A 20,585-nucleotide genomic window follows, 5' to 3' on the forward strand; every position below is an offset into this window, starting at 1 on the left:
TACTATTATAAAATTTATAATTTTTTAATACGATTTACCAAAAAGTTATTTTTCGTTTCACACCAGATTTTGTCCACTATGAAATCAATCGTTTAAAAAAATTCCAAATTGTATTTTAAATATAAAAATTATTTAAAACAAAAAGTATATATGTATAAAAATCCAATAACGTAATATATAATTAATTATATAAAGAACTAAATTGTAAATCATATGTGCGAATGTAAATTAAATGTATGCTATTGTTAAGTTTTAAGAAATTTTGTACAATAAATTGAAAAAATGAACCGAAATGAAAAAATAATTAATGCAAAAAAATATACACGAGTTGGTTTTTATTTTGGGAGTGTCTTACATAAGATATTAACCATTACTTGATGTAGAGTGTCGGAAACCGTCACTAGGTTCTTATTAGTTAGGGGTATATTCTATGGGAAGAATATCAACCCTAGAACTCCGATTTTCCAACATTTGTTTGATCAAATCCAATCTATGTTCATGCTGACCAAATTCGAAGAATGCCCAAAATTGACATTTCAACTGGACATAAAAACCAAAGAATCGAGACGATAACTGATACGACGTGTTAAAACAAGCGGATTTGTTTGCTCGACATAAAAATCCAAGAGCCAGAAATCCTCTTACTGACAAGACATCTTAAACAAAACGAATGCTTGTACCTTGTTACTATATATCAAATGAGAGCTTTCTTACTTATTTCAAACGAAAAACGAGTCTTTGTCACGGTTACCAAAAATGGTAGATTATTTACTATTTGGTAGAATTCTTGCAAAATTTTCCTTTCAACCAAGAGGTGGTACTTCACAAATTTTCTATAGAAATGAAATTGTGAGAACATTTTCTATAGAAATGAAATTTTGAGAACATTTTCTATAGAAATAAAATTTTGGGAACATTTTCTATAGAAATAAAATTTTGACAATATTTTCTATAGAAGTAAAATTTTTAGAAATAAAATAAAATAAAATAATAATAACATTTTGACAAAATTTTCTATAGAAATAAAATTTTGACAAAATATTCTATAGAAATCAAAATTTTGAATAAATTTTCTATAGCAAAAAAAAAAATACAGAAATAAAATTTTGACAAAATTTACAGAAATAAAATTTTGACAAAATTTTCTATAGAAATAAAATTTTGACAAAATTTTCTATAGAAATAAAATTTTGATGACATTTTCTATAGAAATATAATTTTGACAAAATTTCCTATAGAAATAAAATTTTGACAAAATTTTCTATAGAAATAAAATTTTGATAAAATTTTCTACAGAAATAAAATTTTGACAAATTTTTCTATAGAAATAAAATTTTGACAAAATTTTCTATAGAAATAAAATTTTAATGACATTTTCTATACAAATAAAATTTTGACAAATTTTTCATAATGCAAAATAGGTTTTTTTGTTTGGTAGTTTTTTTGGTAAAAATTTCTCCAAATTTTCGTAGATTATTTTTAGCTCGAGTGGCAACTGCCCAGTTTCTGTATTTCAAACGAGAGCTTTCTTTCGTATTTCAAACGAAGCAAAATTGATTTGGCTTTCTATATTTCGAAAGGCAAGTCATATTCTCTTGTCGAGTAGGAAACGAACGTATACTACAATATGTGTCAAGAAGAAAGTAAAAACATCCACAGAAAAAAAAAAAAAAACAAAAATTCACGAAAAATTTTCCAATTAAATTTTTAATTGAGTTCTAACAAATATTCAATTAAAAATTTAATTGCATCAACAAATTTTTTAATTGAAACAAAAATCAATCACAAAAATTAATATTATCAATTAATTTTTTAATTGATACTATCATTTCTGTTATTGAAGACATTTCAATTAAAAAATTAATTGGATCAATTAATTTCGTTATTGAATCAGATTTTTTTGTGTGTTGTTAACAGTTGTATGAATTCTTAGGCCAATAATTTAAAAATACTCATTTTTGACAATCAATGTATTTTATTTTTTTTTTTAATTACAAAGCCATTCTTGATTTACGTGTGCTGAATGGGATAATGTCCTATTGAAATGTCCATGGTCTGCGGCCGAAATAGAATATCACGAGCTTGGTCTGCGCCACCATAGAATGGTGACGGGGTATAATAAGTTTGTCATTCCGTTTGTAACACATCGAAATATCGATTTCCGACTATACAAAGTATATATGTATATTCTTGATGAGGGATAAATTCTAAGACATATAAACATGTCCGTCTTTCTGTCTTTTGTAATCGCGCTACAGTCTTCAATAATAAAGAAATCGTGCTGAAATTTTGCACAAACTCGTCTTTTGTCTGCAGGCCAAGGTCAAGTTCGAAGATGGGCTATATCGGTCCAGGTTTTGATATAGTCCCCATATAAACCGACCTCCCGATTTGGGGTCTTGAGCTTCTAGAATCCGTAGTTTCTATCCAATTCGCCTGAAATTGGAAATCTAGAGGTATTTTAACACCATAAAGGGGTGTGCCAAAAATGGTGACTATCGGATGATGTTTTGGTATAGGCCCCATATAGACCTATCTCCCAATTTTACTTCTTGGGTTTATAGAATCCAATTTGCCTGAGATTAGAAATCTATAGGTATTTTAGGACCATAAGTAGGTGTGCCGAAAATGGTGAATATCGGTCCATGTTTTGGTATAGCCATCAGAAAGACCGATCTCCCGATATTACTTTTTGGGCTTCTAGAAACCGTAGTTGTTGTCCTAAATAGACCGATCTCCCGATTTTACTTCTTGGGCTTTTAGAAACCATATTTTTTATGAAATTTGCATGCATTTTTAAATCTAGAATGGCGAATATTGGTCCATGTGCACTGATAATGAAAATTGCATGAAACTGAATTATAATTTCCAGATTTTACTTCTGGTAATCATTTAAATAATGGGGGTAAAAATCTACATATTTTAGATTTCAAATCAAGGCGTTATTATATACTGGACGTGCCAGCGTTTTTTTCGTTCACTATTTATACACAATGCAACACTGCCAGTATCACGGTACGAAAACGAAACGATTTATTCCCATTTAAATTTCACAGATGTAAGACGGCGGTTTGAAAATGATAGCAACCTTTCAGGTGGGCTTACATACCATGCGGTCATGCGTACGTACGTTATATTCGAATTTCGTCCACATTTTAGATTGTGTTTCGTTTGTTGGTTTGTTTACATATTGTCAACGCACCCGACGCAAGGTATGTAATTCCACCTGAAGTAGGTTCCAATACATATCTGCACACTGTAGTTATCTATGATTCGGACTTTTGTTTGATCAAATTCAATCAAAATTTAAATATTACGATGATTGCCTTTAATATTTCAGGATTAGAACTAGAGGTGTGCGCGTGAGTGAAATTTCACTCACGCACATTCACGAAGCAAAATGTTTATTCACGCACGCTCACGCACGATACATCTGTTATCCACTCACATACACGAAATGAAAACCAGTACTCACGCACGAACTACTTTTAAAGAGTCATGCTCACGCACGATTCACTTGACTCACGACAAATTCACGAGACTCACGACATTTTTCAACCGGGAATGAACAAAGGTAACAAAATTCATGAAGAGTTATATAGTTTGGCAGCTAAATTCATTTCAGTTAACATACGAGTAAGATTTAAATATATTTTTTTTTCGTGAGCATGATTTTGCAGAAATTTTCTCACACACGCTCACGCACGACATATTTGTTTCAGTCCCATTCACGCACATTCACGAGAGTTGCTTAAGATTTTGTTCACGATCACGTGATATACGAGAGAATCACGCGTGTCACGACAATTTCGTTTCACACACACACATCTCTAATTGGAACAAATAGAAATATTAATCATCGACAATTACTTTATAGTTTTTCATGCGTTTGGGGTATCTCCAAACCATGCATTTGGAATGCATCAACCGCTTCTTCAGGTGTCAAATTTTATTTTTTACGTACGGGAATAAAAAGATGTCATTCGGTGTCAAGTCCGGAATAAACGACGGATGACCCATTAAATCGATGTTTTGCTTAAAAATGCAGAGATTTTTAAGAGCTCGCCTTGTCGTGGTGAAGAGTGATCCGTCTTCGGCGGTTGGTTTTCAAATTTCTTCGAATACAAGTAGCAAAATAAAGGTTGTGTACCACTCAAAATTGACTGTTCTGCGTTGTTCTAGTGGTACGATTGCGACATGCACAGTTTTTTCCGAAAAAAAAACAGGAAATCAACTTTCGAGCAACTTTCGTTGGCTTATATAGTCCACAGGTGTTTACCTTCGGTCTCATTCACGCAAATCCACGATTAATAACCTGTCACGATGTCATACACGTGTTTCGATCGTATTTCTTTCGACCAATCCACACGAGTCTTTTTTGAACTATTGACCATTTGTACGTTAGATACGCGAACAAATTTTGACGGCCAAATGTTCATACAATTTGGAATGTATGTTGCTACCACCAGGCCCATTTCCTTAGGAGGTATTGAAATTCCCTTTAGCGAGTGTGCAAAATACCTTGGCGTTATTTTGGACAGGAAGCTGAACATTAAGCTTAATATTGAAGAAAGGGCGAGGAAAGCAACGGTAGCTTTATACTCGTGCAAAAATGCAATAGAGAAAAAGTGGGGACTAAAACCAAAAATTGTACATTTAGCTATACACGGCAGTGGTTAGACCTATCATGCTATATGGTGTTGTAGTCTGCTGGCCGGCACTTCACCAGCCAACAAGTTTAGACAAAGTTCAGCGTATGGCGTGCTTGGGTATCTCAGGTGCATTCAGCAAGACAGGAACAAATTCCCTTAATGTCATACTGCATCTATTGCCTTTAGACATTTTGGCCATTCAGCTGCAACAACGGCTGTGCGGTTGCGCGAGCTATCGCTGTGGTCGGAAAAAAGTTACGGTCACAGTTCGGTCCTCAAAATAATGCCAGATGTGCCCAACGTAGTGGATTACACTTTGGCGAGACCACTTTTCGACAATAAGTTTGAGACTCTAATTCCCAACAGTGAGGCGTGGTGTACACGGACCCCGGGTAATAAAAGATATATAGATTTCTACACTGATGGCTCCAAATTGGATGGCGTGGTGTACACGGACCCCGGGGAATAAAAGATATATAGATTTCTACACTGATGGCTCCAAATTGGATGGCCAAGTGGGTTTCGGAGTATATTCTAAAGATCTGGAACTTCGAATAGCGAAAAGATTACCTGATCACTGTAGTGTTTTTCAGGCTGAAATATTAGCAATAAGAGAAGTGGTGAATTGGCTGAGAAGTAATGCTCCAAGCAATATTGGCCTGCAATAAAATCCTTGGACTCTGGGTTCCTCAACTCGAAAACGGCCATCGACTGCCGCAAATCTCTCAATGAGATGGCTGAGCAGCACAATATTCACCTAATATGGGTGCCTGGCCATAGGAACATACCGGGGAACATCGAAGTAGATGAGCTAGCAAGGCTAGGAACTACCTTACATATTCCAGGGGAACTAGAATCTGTTGGTATGCCTCTGGCTACCTGCAAGCTCTTACTGCGTAAGAAGGCTGTCATGATGGCAAATGTTCGATGGGAGAATTGCAAGGGTTGTAATGACACCAAGCAAATATGGCCCCATTTAAACTTAAACCGCACACTAGATATGCTAGTGTTCTCGAGACGCCAGATATCACTTCTGATATCTGCTATAACGGGTCGCTGCCTGATAGGCGATTTTGCAAAAACTATTGCTGCGAAGTATAATGACTATTGTATGAGCTGTCATGATGCGGAGGAAAAGGAATCAATAAAACACCTCTTGTGTGAGTGTCCTGCATTTTGTGTAAGGCGTAAGCAAACTTTAGGGGCATATAGCTTCAGATTACTGGCGGATCTGGAAAACGTTAACTTAAGCAGTCTGATAATATTTTTGGAACAATCTGGTTGGTTCAACCAAAAAAAATTATCAAGAAGGTTCAGCGGTTAAAACTAGAAGTGCCCATATGTAATAGGTACTTTTAGTTAATGTGGTATCACAATGGACTGAATAGTCTAAGTGAGCCTGAATCTTAATCGGGCTGCCACTTTAACCTAACCTAACCTTGGGCGAGTTGAATCTTTTAAGTTGCTGTATACAACACTAATAGCTCGATTGCAACACTAAGGATATCCAATCCCTCCAAATAAAAGGCAACCCACGTATACGAAAGGGATTATGGACAATTTCTCTCTGGTGTACGGTACGTAAGATTCGACCTAGCCGAACTTTCGACCTTTTGTGAAATTTAAACGATGTACTCACCTGACATATGATAAGTTATTATATGCCATCTGATTTTATGTAGTTTTGAAAACTAAATGGACATATCACTTCGTCTTTGCTCTAAACTTGAATAAAATATTTTAAATAAAACCACTTAAGTTTTAGGTCTTTGGGGATTTTTGTAATGTTTATTAAAACCTGTCAAAATAATTTCTGTTATCTGCAGTGATATATGAAATTTGAATTTATGCATCATATTGTTTTTGTTTTTTTTTTTTTACAATTGCTAATGATTTTTTTTTTACGTTTGGTTTTGTGTATATGCATGTGTGTTGTATGTTGACACGAAACGAGATATTTAAATAAAACTATGTTGTATGCAGGATTACAAAGATAATTTTAACTGATAGTTATTAAAAACTGTATCTTGTTTGAAGGATCATTGTTGGGTTATTGTTATTTGTTTTTCTCCCAGTTAAAAACTTCGAAAAGTAATTTCGAAATGGAAACACACATTTAATGAATAAGCGTTCAAAGAAAACGAAACTAGCAAACAAATAAACTAAAATAAGTAAAATTCTTAATAGAAAAGTTTTTTTTACAAAAAAAAAAAAAAAATTGAGTAAATATTTTATATTATCTTTAGGTTTTTTAATATTTCTAATTTTTGCGTTTTTTTTGTTTTTGTTGTTTTTTTGTGTTTTGTTCTTTTATATATAATCTTAAGCTTAAAGAAGTGCGCAGCAGTATTATTGCTAAAATCTATACCTTCGTACACACATGCAGAGAGATACAAGTTAACATGAACATTAGATGAAAAAATCAAAAGAAATAAACACAATATATATTTAGATAATATTGAATTTTAATTTGTTATAAAAAATTTTAAAAAATGTAATAATTTGTATATTATGTAATATACTTGTATGCCGATTACCAGAAATAATTTCTTTAATTAGAGTTTTATAAATATATATTTTATTATTATTTAGTTTTCTGTTTTTTTTTTGCTTTTCGGTAATAATTTTTATTAAATATTTTATGCTTATATAAAATGATTATATCTTTTAATCTATATTTATTATTAGCAGTTGGGATTTTTTAAACAAATATTCATCCATATTACTGCAAACCATTTGGGAGTTTATTTTAAATTTTATCATATTTAAAAGTATTATTAAAATAAAAGTACATAATATTATGGTGCAGCCTAGGGCTTGTGTTGTTAGTTGTTACCTATTTATTGCTATTTTCTGGTGTTGTAACAAAACGTTGATAAACAGTTCCATTTCATAAGAGTACAATGTTTTTGTTTTTTTTAATGTATATTAATGATGTAGGAATAATGAATAATTAAATTTTTTATAGGACAAAAAATTAAAAAATAAAATATACTTGAAAATTTGGAGCCAAAATGAAGCCTTATTCTTATACAAACTTTAAATTGTTCCTAATAAAACGAAATGCTTAAGATATATTTAAATACAAAAGCTTTTAAAAGACTATTGTTTGAATTAAAAAAAAAACTTGTCAAATCTGTATGTTTAGGAATAAAAAAAAATTATCCAGTGATTTAAAAAATTACAAAATATTCTAGGCAATCGGAAAATTTTTCATCTGCCCGAACTTCTCAATGGTGTATCTATATAAATTTGGTACATTTGTAATATTCACCCATTATCTTGTGAGTGCTATGTTTGCGGTTTTGAAATATTTGTATACATTTTTTAAAACGATTTGATTTTATCATACACCGGTATTTTATCATACCCGATACACCGGTTTAAACACCCAAATTCAAATACGCTTCATTTGATAACTTTTAGGCCGAAACACAATGAACACGCCGCTTAATTCTTCACTTTATTCTTTGCTTTGAAAAAAGTTGAAGCACATGTAATTATATGAGACGACACACAATAAATGAAGGCTTGGCGCAGAAGCGTCAAAAGAAGTTTAAAATATTTCAACTTTTTTGGCTTTGGTAGGCTGTTTTGTTTTTGACGTTAAAAATATTTGTTGCTTACTGGTTTGTAATTGAAAATATAAATTTGTTTATGAAGCGAAAAATAAAGCCGCTTTAAAGCAAATAAAACATACGCCCGCTTGTATTCATTGTGTTTCGGACTTTTGTTCCTCATTTTTCCCCCAAAATAATTTTTTTACTAACAGGCTGGCTGATAAGTCCCCGGTCTGACACATAGATGGCGTCGCTAGTATTAAATGCATATTATTTTTATATAGTACCACCCTTCAAATGATTCGTGCCAAAATTTGACGTCTATAAGTCAATTAGTTTGTGAGATAGAGCGTCTTTTGTGAAGCAACTTTTGTTATTGTGAAAAAAATGGAAAAAAAAGGAATTTCGTGTTTTGATAATATAATGAGTTTCCGGACTCTGCCCCAGGGAAATCAACAATGCAAAATTCAAGCTTGGTGAAATGAGCACGGAGAACGGTGAACGCAGTGGACGCCCGAAAGAGGTGGTTACCGACGAAAACATCAAAAAAATCCACAAAATGATTTTGAATGACCGTAAAATGAAGTTGATCGAGATAGCAGAGGCCTTAAAGATATCAAAGGTACGTGTTGGTCATATCATTCATCAATATTTGGATATGCGGAAGCTCTGTGCAAAATGGGTGCCGCGCGAGCTCATATTTGACCAAAAACAACAACGTGTTGATGATTCTGAGTGGTGTTTGCAGCTGTTAACTCGTAATACACCCGAGTTCTTCCGTCGATATGTGACAATGGATGAAACATGGCTCCATCTCTACACTCCTGAGTCCAATCGACAGTCGGCTAAGTGGACAGCGACCGGTGAACCGTCTCCGAAGCGTGGAAAGACTCAAAACTCCGCTGGCAAAGTAATGGCCTCTGTTTTTTGGGATGCGCATGGAATAATTTTTATCGATTATCTTGAGAAGGGGAAAACCATCAACCGTGACTATTATATGGCGTTATTGGAGCATTTGAAGGCCGAAATCGCGGCAAAACGGCCCCTATGAAGAAGAAAAAAGTGTTGTTCCACCAAGACAACGCACCGTGCCACAAGTCATTGAGAACGATGGCAAAAATTCATGAATTGGGCTTCGAATTGCTTCCCCACCCACCGTATTCCCCAGATCTGGCCACCAGCGACTTTTTCTTGTTCTCAGACCTCAAAAGGATGCTCGCAGGGAAAAAATTTGGCTGCAATGAAGATGTGATCGCCGAAACTGAGGCCTATTTTGAGGCAAAACCGAAGGAGTACTACCAAAATGGTATCAAAAAATTGGAAGATCGTTATAATCGTTGTATCGCTCTTGAAGGGAACTATGTTGAATAATGAAAACGAGTTTTGACAAAAAAAAGTGTTTTTCTTTGTTAGACCGGGGACTTATCAGCCAACCTGTTATTTGCAAAAAAAAAGTATTTAAGAAAACAAGACTAATTTAATGACTATTGCTCCAAAATATAACTTATATTTGTTAAGCAATAAAACAATGAAAAAATAGTACAACTTGTCTAATCTTATATTGTAACCAGGTTTCTTACAGTGGTATGATATTGCAAAAAGTCTGCAATTTAATCAACGTGTAAAGATAACGCTTTGAATAGAGCTGCGATATGGAAATGACGATGTACATCAAATCTTAGGTCAAAAATCTAATTATTTTTTAAATAATTTTGAAATTATCTTTTTTAATAATTTTGTAATTAATTTTATAATTTATTATTATTTTAAATAAATTCAAATAAATAATCGGCTGAATAAGTCAACAAAAAAAAAATAAAAATAAAAAAAAATTGATATTACCCGATGTTTACGAACATCTAAAACCATTACATTTTTATATGAACTTCACAATGAGCGATAGTCCCATCCGCTGGCGTCATAAAGACAGCTGATTTAAATTATTACTGTAATTTCTCCCTGCCAACAGTACTCTGCAAACACATAAGCAATCCAACCAACTTAATTTGCCAGAGAGAATTGTGATCCATCACACAGGGGTTAAAATTATTAACTCAACTAATAAGGGTTTCCGCTTGAAAATCACTTTATTCTCTCGTTTTCATTTTTTTTTTAATAATTAAAATATAAACGAAAACAAAATTTATTCCTCCCAGAAAAAAAATGGAATAAAAAAGAAAACATAATACCGGCCTATTGGTGTACCCTGAGCATAACCACTACACTCAATTGCACATACGATTGGCTCAAATTTCTTTGGGAGGACAAGACATGTCATACAAATCATACAATTTCCATCCAAAACAAAGAACTGATTGTATTGTGCATAATTATAATTTATTTTATAGAAAATTAATAGAGATTTTCGATGAGCAGACAAATAACACGAGTAGTGTCCAGAATTATAAAAACTGTTTTTTTAGGGTGTAACATATTGAATGATTTGGCACAAAAAGGTTGGCAGTAGTTACATATACTGCCATACCATGTAACTAATATGAATTGGAAAATAAATTGGATATTTTACAAACAACCGCACGACTTCGGCAAAACCCGAATATCATAGTTTCCACTTCAACCTCGATTTCGAATGAAATTCTAATTAATATAAAATGTCATACATTTTGAGTCAAATAAAACACGTTAAAGCCAATACGAATCAATTGAATAAACTTATTAAAACTAATAATCAGTCGAGTCTTTCCGTTAAAGTTTAATGTCTTTCCAGCAAAGCAAAGTGTGCTCAATTAAACCGTAAACATTCTTGATTTTATAAAAATCTTTAAATTAATGATGTTTACTTTTCCACTTACATTTTGTCATTGAAATGTAACAACCGCAAAAAGTCCCGACGTTTTAAGGGGAAGGAAAAAATTCAAAAATGCCACCAAGGTCAATTTGAATTCAAAACAATTTGTATACAGTTTATCGAAGAAATTAATATTGTAAAAGTGTGTTTAAACTTCACTTTAACATATGTAAAGGTGGGTATTCAGTTCGAGTTTAGCCGCTAAAATAGTCATTTTTTCACGATTACTTCTCTTTAATAATCCATTTAAAGGAATACAAACTTGATGGATATTCCTCATCAAGTTATATGGATATTCCCCATCAAGTTATAATGAAATCTGCAACAACTATGTATAATTTTATGACTTTTTTTTACTGCTTTAGTTTTCATTTTAGTGAAAATTAGCCGCTAAACTTGAACTTAATACTCACCTTAAGGGTAAAAACCTTGAAAAATAGGATTTATTTTGAAAATGTTTTACTTTGATGTCGTTTTTTTAAAGAGAATCTGGGAGGATGAAAAGTGAAGCATTATGTCGCGTCTAGTTTAAAGAAGTAAGCCCAAAATTAAACTGGTTTTCGAAGCGACTTGCAAACATTGCACCCACCTTAATTTCATAAAAATTAAACTTTATTTAATTTTAGTATTGTAATCTCCTTATTCTTTTTGATTTGATTACATCCATTCATGTTAATAGAATAGAATGAAAAATATTATGAATGAGCCCCAAAATACCCAACGTAAAATGGAAAAGCAAGTTTAATTATTATGAGCCCTACGCATGCGTATATGTAAATTTATTTTAGTATAGCGATTTCTTTAAATGTTTGTATTTATACTATTAAAATTTTTTTCATTACTTTATTCAATAAAATATTCAAATCGCATATTTTTTTCACAGAATGGATTTATTTTAAATTTTTGTTTCCTTTCGTTTAGTTGTTCTTTTATTATTCCTTTTTTATATTTGAATACACGTTATTTTTCAATTATTTTATTATTTTGCATTTTTTTTAATAAAAATTTAGATCCTAAATTCTAAGGTTTTGTGTTTACAAATATTTACAAAACACCGAAAAAGGAAAAAAATAAAATATGCACAAACTTAATTTTATAGAAAAACCGAAAAATAAGGCTAAAATGAAATTAAAAAAAAGTGTAAATAAAAATATTGTATCTATATGTATATATTATGTATATTCACCAATATAAATAAACATAGTTAAAAACGCAAATTACGTAAGTTATATGCATGTATGTATGTAGTGTATCTATGTATATGTATATATATGTTTGCCATTTTCTATGAAAAAGTACAAAATAAATTATTTTAACGCTTTCTGATGCCATATATAGCACCAACATGAAGTCATATCGATGAAACTTGAAATTTATAAATTTGAAGGAAGCCTATTCATACAGAACAAAGAACAAGGTAACTAAAAACTTACATATTTAAAATCAATAAAACTGAGAAGAAACACTTTTTTTAATAATTAACTTAGAATGGGATTTCTAAACAAAAAAAGAAAAATATAAAGCAGTATTGATAATAAACTAAAAATATTTTTTTTTGTAATCTAATTGTTTCATTTATATCATCGATAGTTTCCCTTTAGTAAACAATATAAATTTCCAAAATAAAGACTTTTGAAGCATATGAGAGAGAGAGAGAGAAGGACATGAAGCCCAAAGTTATTGGAGGTTTGCAAATTGCTGTTGCTCGAATGGAAATGCGATTTTGTTTTGTAAAAATGAAATTCAAATTCATTAAATGTGCTTAGATGTATTCTTTCTGTTTCTTCCATTATAATGTAGTCCTACATTTTTGTTTCAAAAAACTTTGTATAAATATACTACTTGCCTGTAGCACAATAAGTGTTATTGGTTAAAGGGAGAGTTTTGTGATATATATATTGATGTCTCATGTGCCTGTACACTGTTATTCCCTTTTGCTTTCTTCTCTTCTAAGTTCGAAGAAAAAAAAAACAAAAGATTTCTTAGTTGATCTGTTGTTTTGCTTCTGTAATAAGTGCTAACAGCGAGTCCAACTTCAAATCTTTAAATCGTGCGAAATGATTCATTATTGGTTGTATAGAGTCCGATTCAATGGCAGCACAAATCGTTTGATTTTGTATGGTGCGATTTAATGAAGTTGCTACTTGATCAAGAAATTGGCGCCAACTATTTTTATTCTGTTCTGTTAGAGTAGCGTCATCATTTTTATCGTATATATTTTCTGCTTGCAATATTAAACAAACAAGTGATGATATTCCAAACTATTTGATATAAAGGAAGTAAAAAGATATTAAAGCATTAGAACTCAAATTATATAATATATGCAGCATATCTATTTTATATATATTTTTATATTCAAACAATTTGACCCTATACCAAATATTTGACAAAATTTTTTAATATTGATATTTTTAAAGAATAACAACTCACACACCATAGGTTGTTAGTCTTTTCTAGATCGTGCTACTTTCAAATTTCAAATTGTTGAAAAAAAATTTAAAACAAATGATGGATAATACTTACTTTGCTACAAAATACCCCATTTGACTTTTTGTCATTTAAAGTGATGGCTGATGAAATTTTTACGATAGTTTCGAAATTGGCCGATTTAATTTGCTTATTAAACTCCGGGTAGAGTGAGTACAGTATTCCTTCACTATCCTCGCGATCCTTTTTATATACATTCTGAAGAGAATGAAAAACTCCTATCCATACATTCCAACGTGCATCGTGATCTTCAATGTAAGGCATAATGCGACGTATCAAAACCTTAGCAGGAAAATAAATGAAATTTTGTCAATAATTCAATTACAACAAAAAAATTGTACATACTTTGCCTTTTCGAACATTCATCATGGCCACAACTTTATCATGCTGTAGACCAGCAACAACTTTTTCAACTAGTGCTTCTTTTGTTTCAATTTCATAATTAAATTTTGTTCTGAGTGATGGATTTGTAGCGGTGTCTGCTGCTCGTTCTTCAGGTGTTTTATTGGCATTCTCTAATTGTTCCATAGCCGCAATGCGTTCACTTTCTTTCTTCTTTTTCATTAAAATTGTGGCTATAGCATTGGGATTGTTCAGATCGTCCAACTTTAGAAGGACACGGTATAAAGTCTCAATATGTAATAGGATATAACGTGATTTTCGCTGGGTAGTGGATGAACTGAGATCATTGATGCCGCCACCAGCCGCATTAGGAATTTGCGACAATGTTGGCGTCTCTGACCTTTTTGAGCCAGCCGCTCCCCCATTATTGGCCACAGACGTAGTTGATGATCCCACATTAGCATTGATGGCATTTTCACCATTGCCCACAGCATTTGCAGAAGATGATTCATTGCCCATTATCTCTGCATCGATAATTTTGCGAGGAGCAGTTACACTGCCATATTGCAATTTTCCTAATGAATTTTCAAATTTTAATGGCGTAAAAACGTACATGGGCAATTTCAAGTCCTGGTTATTGTTGTGATTTTCCGAATTGCGGCGCTCACGTTGTTGACCATTGCGAGTGCCATTTTTATTGCCCAACTGAACTAGAATAAGCTGGGCATGACCCTTAGGCTGAGTTAAGGGGTGATTGAGCTGGTTGTCCTTGTGAGCTTGGCTATGACGCAGACTACCATTCTGTGCCACTTTGCGTTCTTTATAAACAGTATAATAGTAATCGTCGATATATGGTGTATCCGTATTCAATTGCGACAATTGTATGCCAATCAGCCAATGTTTATCACGTGTACTCATAAGATTTGCATACTCGTCATATTCTTCATTGGGTAAATTTCCATTTCCTGTACCATCACGACGCATGTTATGATTTAACTTTTGATTAATACCGCCGCCACCTCCCATATTGGCTCGTTGATGCATATGCTGCTGATGTTGTTGCATATTCATAAGAGTGTTTTGACCTCCTGGATTCTGATGCATCTGTTGAGCCTGTCGAGCGGAATTTTGTAGCAATGGATGATTTTGTTGAATTTCCTGCACCAAACGCATATTGAACATATTAAAAGAGGAGTTTGATGAACTCTGATTATTTAGTAGCATTAAAGGATTAGGATGTCCCGGTATTCGATTTGCTGCTGCTGCTTGTTGTTGTTGGGCCAAAAGTGTAGCTGGATGTATACCAGCAGCAACTGCCGCTGCACGCATTGCATTAAAATTCGGATGCATTGCAAAATTATTGAGAGCGACTGGTAGGTGCGGATTCGGCAGTGGACGTTGATTGGGAAAATTATTTGGCATACCATGTTGATTTAGTAATGGATGTGGTGGCAACTGTGGATGTGGCCCAGCTGGGGGAAAAAAGAAACGGTTTCCACTTGCGTTTAGCGATCCTTGTTGTTGTTGTTGCTGCTGCTGCAATAAATTACCCAATGGATGTTGTGCCAAGTTATTTGCGAAATTACTAGAGGGTCTTGGTGGCGACTGGTGTTGAGCTTGATTGGGAAAGCCAGAAGAACCTGAAATAAAACATTATTATTGCGGATTTCGCGAGTAACATTATACACACACAAATACAAGCAACATTAATTATTTTGTATAAAATCATAGACAAACATTTAGTTGATTATTTGGGAAGTTTTATGTAGAGAAGGAGAAAACTGATAAGACTGATAAAAGATGTCTCCATTTCTAGACTGAAACCTTATACATCTTGCCAGTGGATTTGACTCTTTCGTTTGTCTAAGATGTGTTCAGAATAGAGTTTGATGCGGCTTAGTCTCCCCGTGAAAGTGCTCTAATGAAGGTGAATACTTCCCAATCCGTCGGAGAGTGATCACATAGCTATACTCTACCGAATTATTATAACGATTTGAAGGTGAGTACTTCCCAATCCGTCGGAGAGTGATCACATAGCTATACTCTACCGAATTATTATGATTTGAAGGTGAGTTGAGGATAAAAACGCCCATTTTTTTTTCATCGCACCGGAGCCACCGTGGTGAACACCAAAAATATTTTATCGATGGATTATCCCCCACTGAGTAATGCTGGTGACAATTCTGAGTATTTCAAAGCTTCTCTAAGTGGTTTCACAGCAATGTGAAACGCAGTTCGAACTCCAGTATAAAAATTGAACTAAACTTGAAATTGGGCAGCACTAAGTGATAAGAGTGCAGTTCACCACTGTGGTAATACAATAAACCGGTAATATTAGGCAGCCACTATACCTAACCTAACGCACCGACCCATAACTCGAACCTCTCTGCCATCTACTTATTAGGCTCAGTATGACTCATTTTTGTGTCCAAACTTGACGGGCTCGAAAAAACATATTTCAGACAGGTTGGAACACTGTTTGGCCATCGAGTTAACAGCGGTAAACGTTTGTAGAATTTTGCTTATTCCATTATGCATAGATGACCTAGGAGAAGATGTGTAATTTACATGTTAACATGGACAAGTCGGAAATAATAATATTTCGCAAAGGGGAATGTGTGACGTTATAAAAGGAAAACCAAAGAAGTATTCTCATTCTCACATGTCCTTCGGAAAATATAAAATGATAAAAATGTTAAACACTACCTGGGCTAACCAAGTTGCCAATAAGTTTGACTTCACCCGTTTTTGGAGCAATGCAGTCTTACGTAGCTCAGGTTTGGGAATTTTCCTGTTTGGAAAATGCCGACAAAATTGAGTGTTAATTAAAAAAAGATATCAAGCTTTGCACTATGTACTTGAACACATTTCCTTATATACATTAGGCCTTCACTTGGAATGCATTAAAAAAGTCATATTTGAATATGACGAACTATGTATTACACAAAATCTAAGTTGATCTTGGCAGACAGTAGATAGAAACGAGTAAAAAGTTCTTATATACTATCTTGATCAAAAATCGCAAAAATATTCATATAAGTTTATTGTCGAGGAGAAAACTGTTTCATTTCCTTAGCCCTACTTTATGAGAGTTTAGGATTCGTTACTCCCAATGGCAGTCACAAATAGAAGACATTTTGGACGGCGTAGCTGATGGTTGGTGAACTAAATATTTTTTAAAATACCGACAATTTCTTGTAAACTAGTACAATTTTACAAAACAAAACCCATGTACAAAAAAAGTTTAAGAAATCTTCAAGCCTACTTTTGCCATATAAATTCATTCGATAAACTGCTTATAAATTGTTTTGAATATGGGCATCAGTGTTTACAATAAACCTGAAAGTTTGTAAAAATTTGTTTGACAAACAGTAGCGATTGACGTTTTTATTAAAATTAATGTATTTTTTAATACATGATTAGTAATACTTAAATCTTTAAAATAAAGAAACTACAACCAATTCCAATAAAAAATAAAAATATATAGTCTATAGACTTTTTACCAAAAAAAACGGCACTTACCTTTTTGTTGCATTTTATTATTTAACTGTTGTTGTTGTTGTGCTAATATTTGTTGTTGCTGATGTTGTTGCTGTTGCATTGGTGTTGGTGTTTTCGAGGCATGTTTAAGCGCCTCATTAAGTAATCGTTGTTGTTGGCCTACGGCGTCCATTCCTTGAGTGTTACGTTCTGTTTGTTGTTGGTGAGGCTGAATTTGTTGTTGCTGCTGTTGCTCTGGTTTTGATGAAGTCTGTTGCATTATCAAATTTCTCTCAATATCTTCCAGAGTACAAATCTTAGGAGGTCCACTTTGTGGTTGATTTGGTTGCATCTGAGAAAGATGTGGCATACCCAGGGGTAAGCCCGATTGATGGGGTGTATTTATAGGTGTATGTCGGTGCGATGCTTGAGAGTTCATCATTTGAAAGTGGCCTTGCTGTTGGTGTGACAATTGCGAACTATGTTGTTGATGAGGGGGCTTGTTGAAAGGATTATGAAAATGTTCTCGTAAAAAATCGGCCGGGTTTGGGTGCATACGATTCATTAAATTCATATTCCCAGCGTCATTTTGATTATGATGTTCCCTTGACGGCTGCAATGACCAAACGCTTGGGTCCATTTTGACAGAGTCGCCCAAGAGGCTACCACTATTTTCACATTCACCATAACTACTTATGTCGACGTCGTCCAACTTCATGCCCGATAAATTCAATTCTAAATCGGAATCCGATCTTCGTTGTAAGCGGGATGAATTTTTCATCGATGCCGTGGAGGCACCCTTATAACCTCCACTTGCCAAATGCCCACTACTTTCCAAAGCATCGCCCTCAGCATCAGTATCACCCCCCATGCGGACTAGGTTCTCATGCACCTCTTCCCAATCACCATTTATGGCAGACCCAAAGGTCTCATCATTTAACGCATCATACTCTTCCTCAGAAGGTTCAGCAATTCTTCCTCCGCCATCATCGTCCAACTAAAATTAGACAAAATAAAAGTAAACGATAAAGTTGGAAATGGATAACGTGTAAAAGTTGTGTCCCGTATAATTCAATGGAAATTCAGGTTAATGTCCAGACATTTGAAGTTTCATATACATACTGGGGCTTTTAATCGTTATCAATAGTCAAGTTAACATTCTTGCAACAATGCATTTCCCCCTTCTGAAGAAAAATTTCACATCTAAAGAAACAAATTTATTCATATTCATGGCATTACCAAAATAGACCATCGGCGAACAATTCATGTTGCTGCAAACACCTTGAAGTTGATGCCGTGGAACCTCAAAGTAGCGTCCACAAGTACTAACAAAACATACCAAATTTTTTCACTGCTGCTTTAAGGCCAAAAACAACAAAACTTTTACGCAGTAATTTCGGCATAAGCTTACATCGTGCATTCATTATAATATATCTTCCTTGTTCGTGGCACTATTACTTACCGGCATAGAGGTATCAAATCCAAAAAATGAGTTTTCCATCTATAAAATTTGTTTATTTTATGCGAAGAAATTGAAATTGTCATGACTTGTCACCCAACCACATTCATCACATATGGACTTCGCTAAAAACGAACTACACGTCCGAACAGCATATATAGTGTTGCCAGCCTTTTGAAAATTAACAAAGAAAAGTAGAGAAATAAAGGAAATGAGGGCCTGTTCGAAACCGAATTTCGGTTACCGAAAGTTATAACGATTTACTGCCGCTTTGCGAAACGGGATAAATTTGTATTGGTAGTATTATAATTATATGAATATGTAAATAGCTTATAAAGCTTGAGTTACAAAAAATGCGTTAATCCATGCGTTGATTGAAGGGTCGATTTTTTTCAGTTTGAAGCACTCGAACAAAACTGTTGGTTTCAAAGAGAAAATTCAACACTTCAATCAACTGACGCATTAACGCATGGTATGTTATGCGCTTTACAGAGTATCAGTTATTCCGGACGGAATGTCGGTGTTTGTAAAGAATCTTACAGTGTGTCGGATCGATACGACTTGTCGGCGATGACTAAATAATCGGTAAATGTGTTATCGATCCCATAAACATGCAGCAGTATCGATTATGCCTTCGGACTTAACTTATAATTTGCACAATATATGGGATATGTTCGACACGAGCACTGTCGTCCGGACCCTGCCAACATTTTTTGAATTTGGGGGCGCTTCTGAGAATCCCCAGTACGTTGAAAACAATCATATACGATATCAAAAACTCGTCGGAAAAGCGCCGTCACTATTGAGAAGTTGTACCACGCCAAGTTACTACAAAAAGGTTTCGCATGAGTGCAATTATTAGGTGCACCCAGAGAAATGGTTGGTTGTAACTCGATAATTACAATGAGGAAATTATGTCAGTAACTTATTTTTTGTTACAAGAACAATGTTTTGATTATTTTCCCCATTATACATTCAACACGACCATAAAAAAGTTCACAGGATCAAAACGAAATTCCCATAACCATTCAATTGGTTATAATAACCAATGCCGATAAATTTGGTTTTATGCTGCATAAAATTGTTGAGCTAACCACCAGCATAGTTAGACTTACATCATGGGAATCAACAAATGTTTGGTACAACCAAAAGTTGAGTATGCTAATAGAATCTTAGTTCAATTATAGGACGGGCGTAAGGTAGTTGTTGCAACAAATAAATATTTATATCAACATCGACATGGTAAATGGTATGACGCTACAAAATTTGCAAAACGGGGAACAACATTCACTTGATAATAGTCCGCAATACATTGAATAAATTTTATCCCATAGAAAAGAAGTTGCCTTCAGGTAAGTATCGCACCGATTTATAAAAAATGAATATTACAAAAGTTTCCATAAAAATTGCAGGCTTCATACACCAACAAACACAAATTCTTTTACGGCAAGCGAGCTTTTTTATTGTATTAAGAATACAGGAAGAGTCTAAGTCGATCTATATTTATATCTGGAGGCTTAAGGAAGAAATTTCTGGCAAGTACATATTGAATTAGGTTCTGTAGTTTGACCACATAATTGCAACCTAATAACCATCTGTCATTGGTATACAAACATTACCTATAAAAAATTGTAAATTGTAATGTAAGTTGATCTCACATATATGTAGATCAAACGCCTTTGTTGTTAGCACCTTTTGTATTTATTTTCGTAGTTTATTATGATTGTAAATCTTGTAATAAATTAATAAAATCTCAATATAATCTGCCCTTTCATTTGATATTGGAATTTGATTAG

The 20,585-nt window shown here is 33.6% G+C and overlaps 1 protein-coding gene across 1 annotated transcript; it reads right to left on the reverse strand.

Moving 5' to 3' along the window:
* Positions 1-6,411: 6,411 nt before the first annotated feature.
* Positions 6,412-18,945, reverse strand: Patr-1 (Protein associated with topo II related - 1). Its single transcript, XM_075291923.1, has 5 exons — positions 18,793-18,945; positions 17,373-18,327; positions 13,854-15,490; positions 13,545-13,790; positions 6,412-13,282 (listed from the first exon to the last, which is right to left on the reverse strand). Exons 1-5 carry the CDS (start codon positions 18,829-18,831, stop codon positions 13,004-13,006), a joined length of 3,156 nt encoding a protein of 1,051 aa, XP_075148038.1. The 5' UTR covers positions 18,832-18,945; the 3' UTR covers positions 6,412-13,003.
* Positions 18,946-20,585: the final 1,640 nt, after the last annotated feature.

The sequence above is a fragment of the Haematobia irritans genome, chromosome 1 (genome assembly GCF_050003625.1).
Source record: "Haematobia irritans isolate KBUSLIRL chromosome 1, ASM5000362v1, whole genome shotgun sequence".
In the NCBI taxonomy this organism is placed as follows: domain Eukaryota; kingdom Metazoa; phylum Arthropoda; class Insecta; order Diptera; family Muscidae; genus Haematobia; species Haematobia irritans.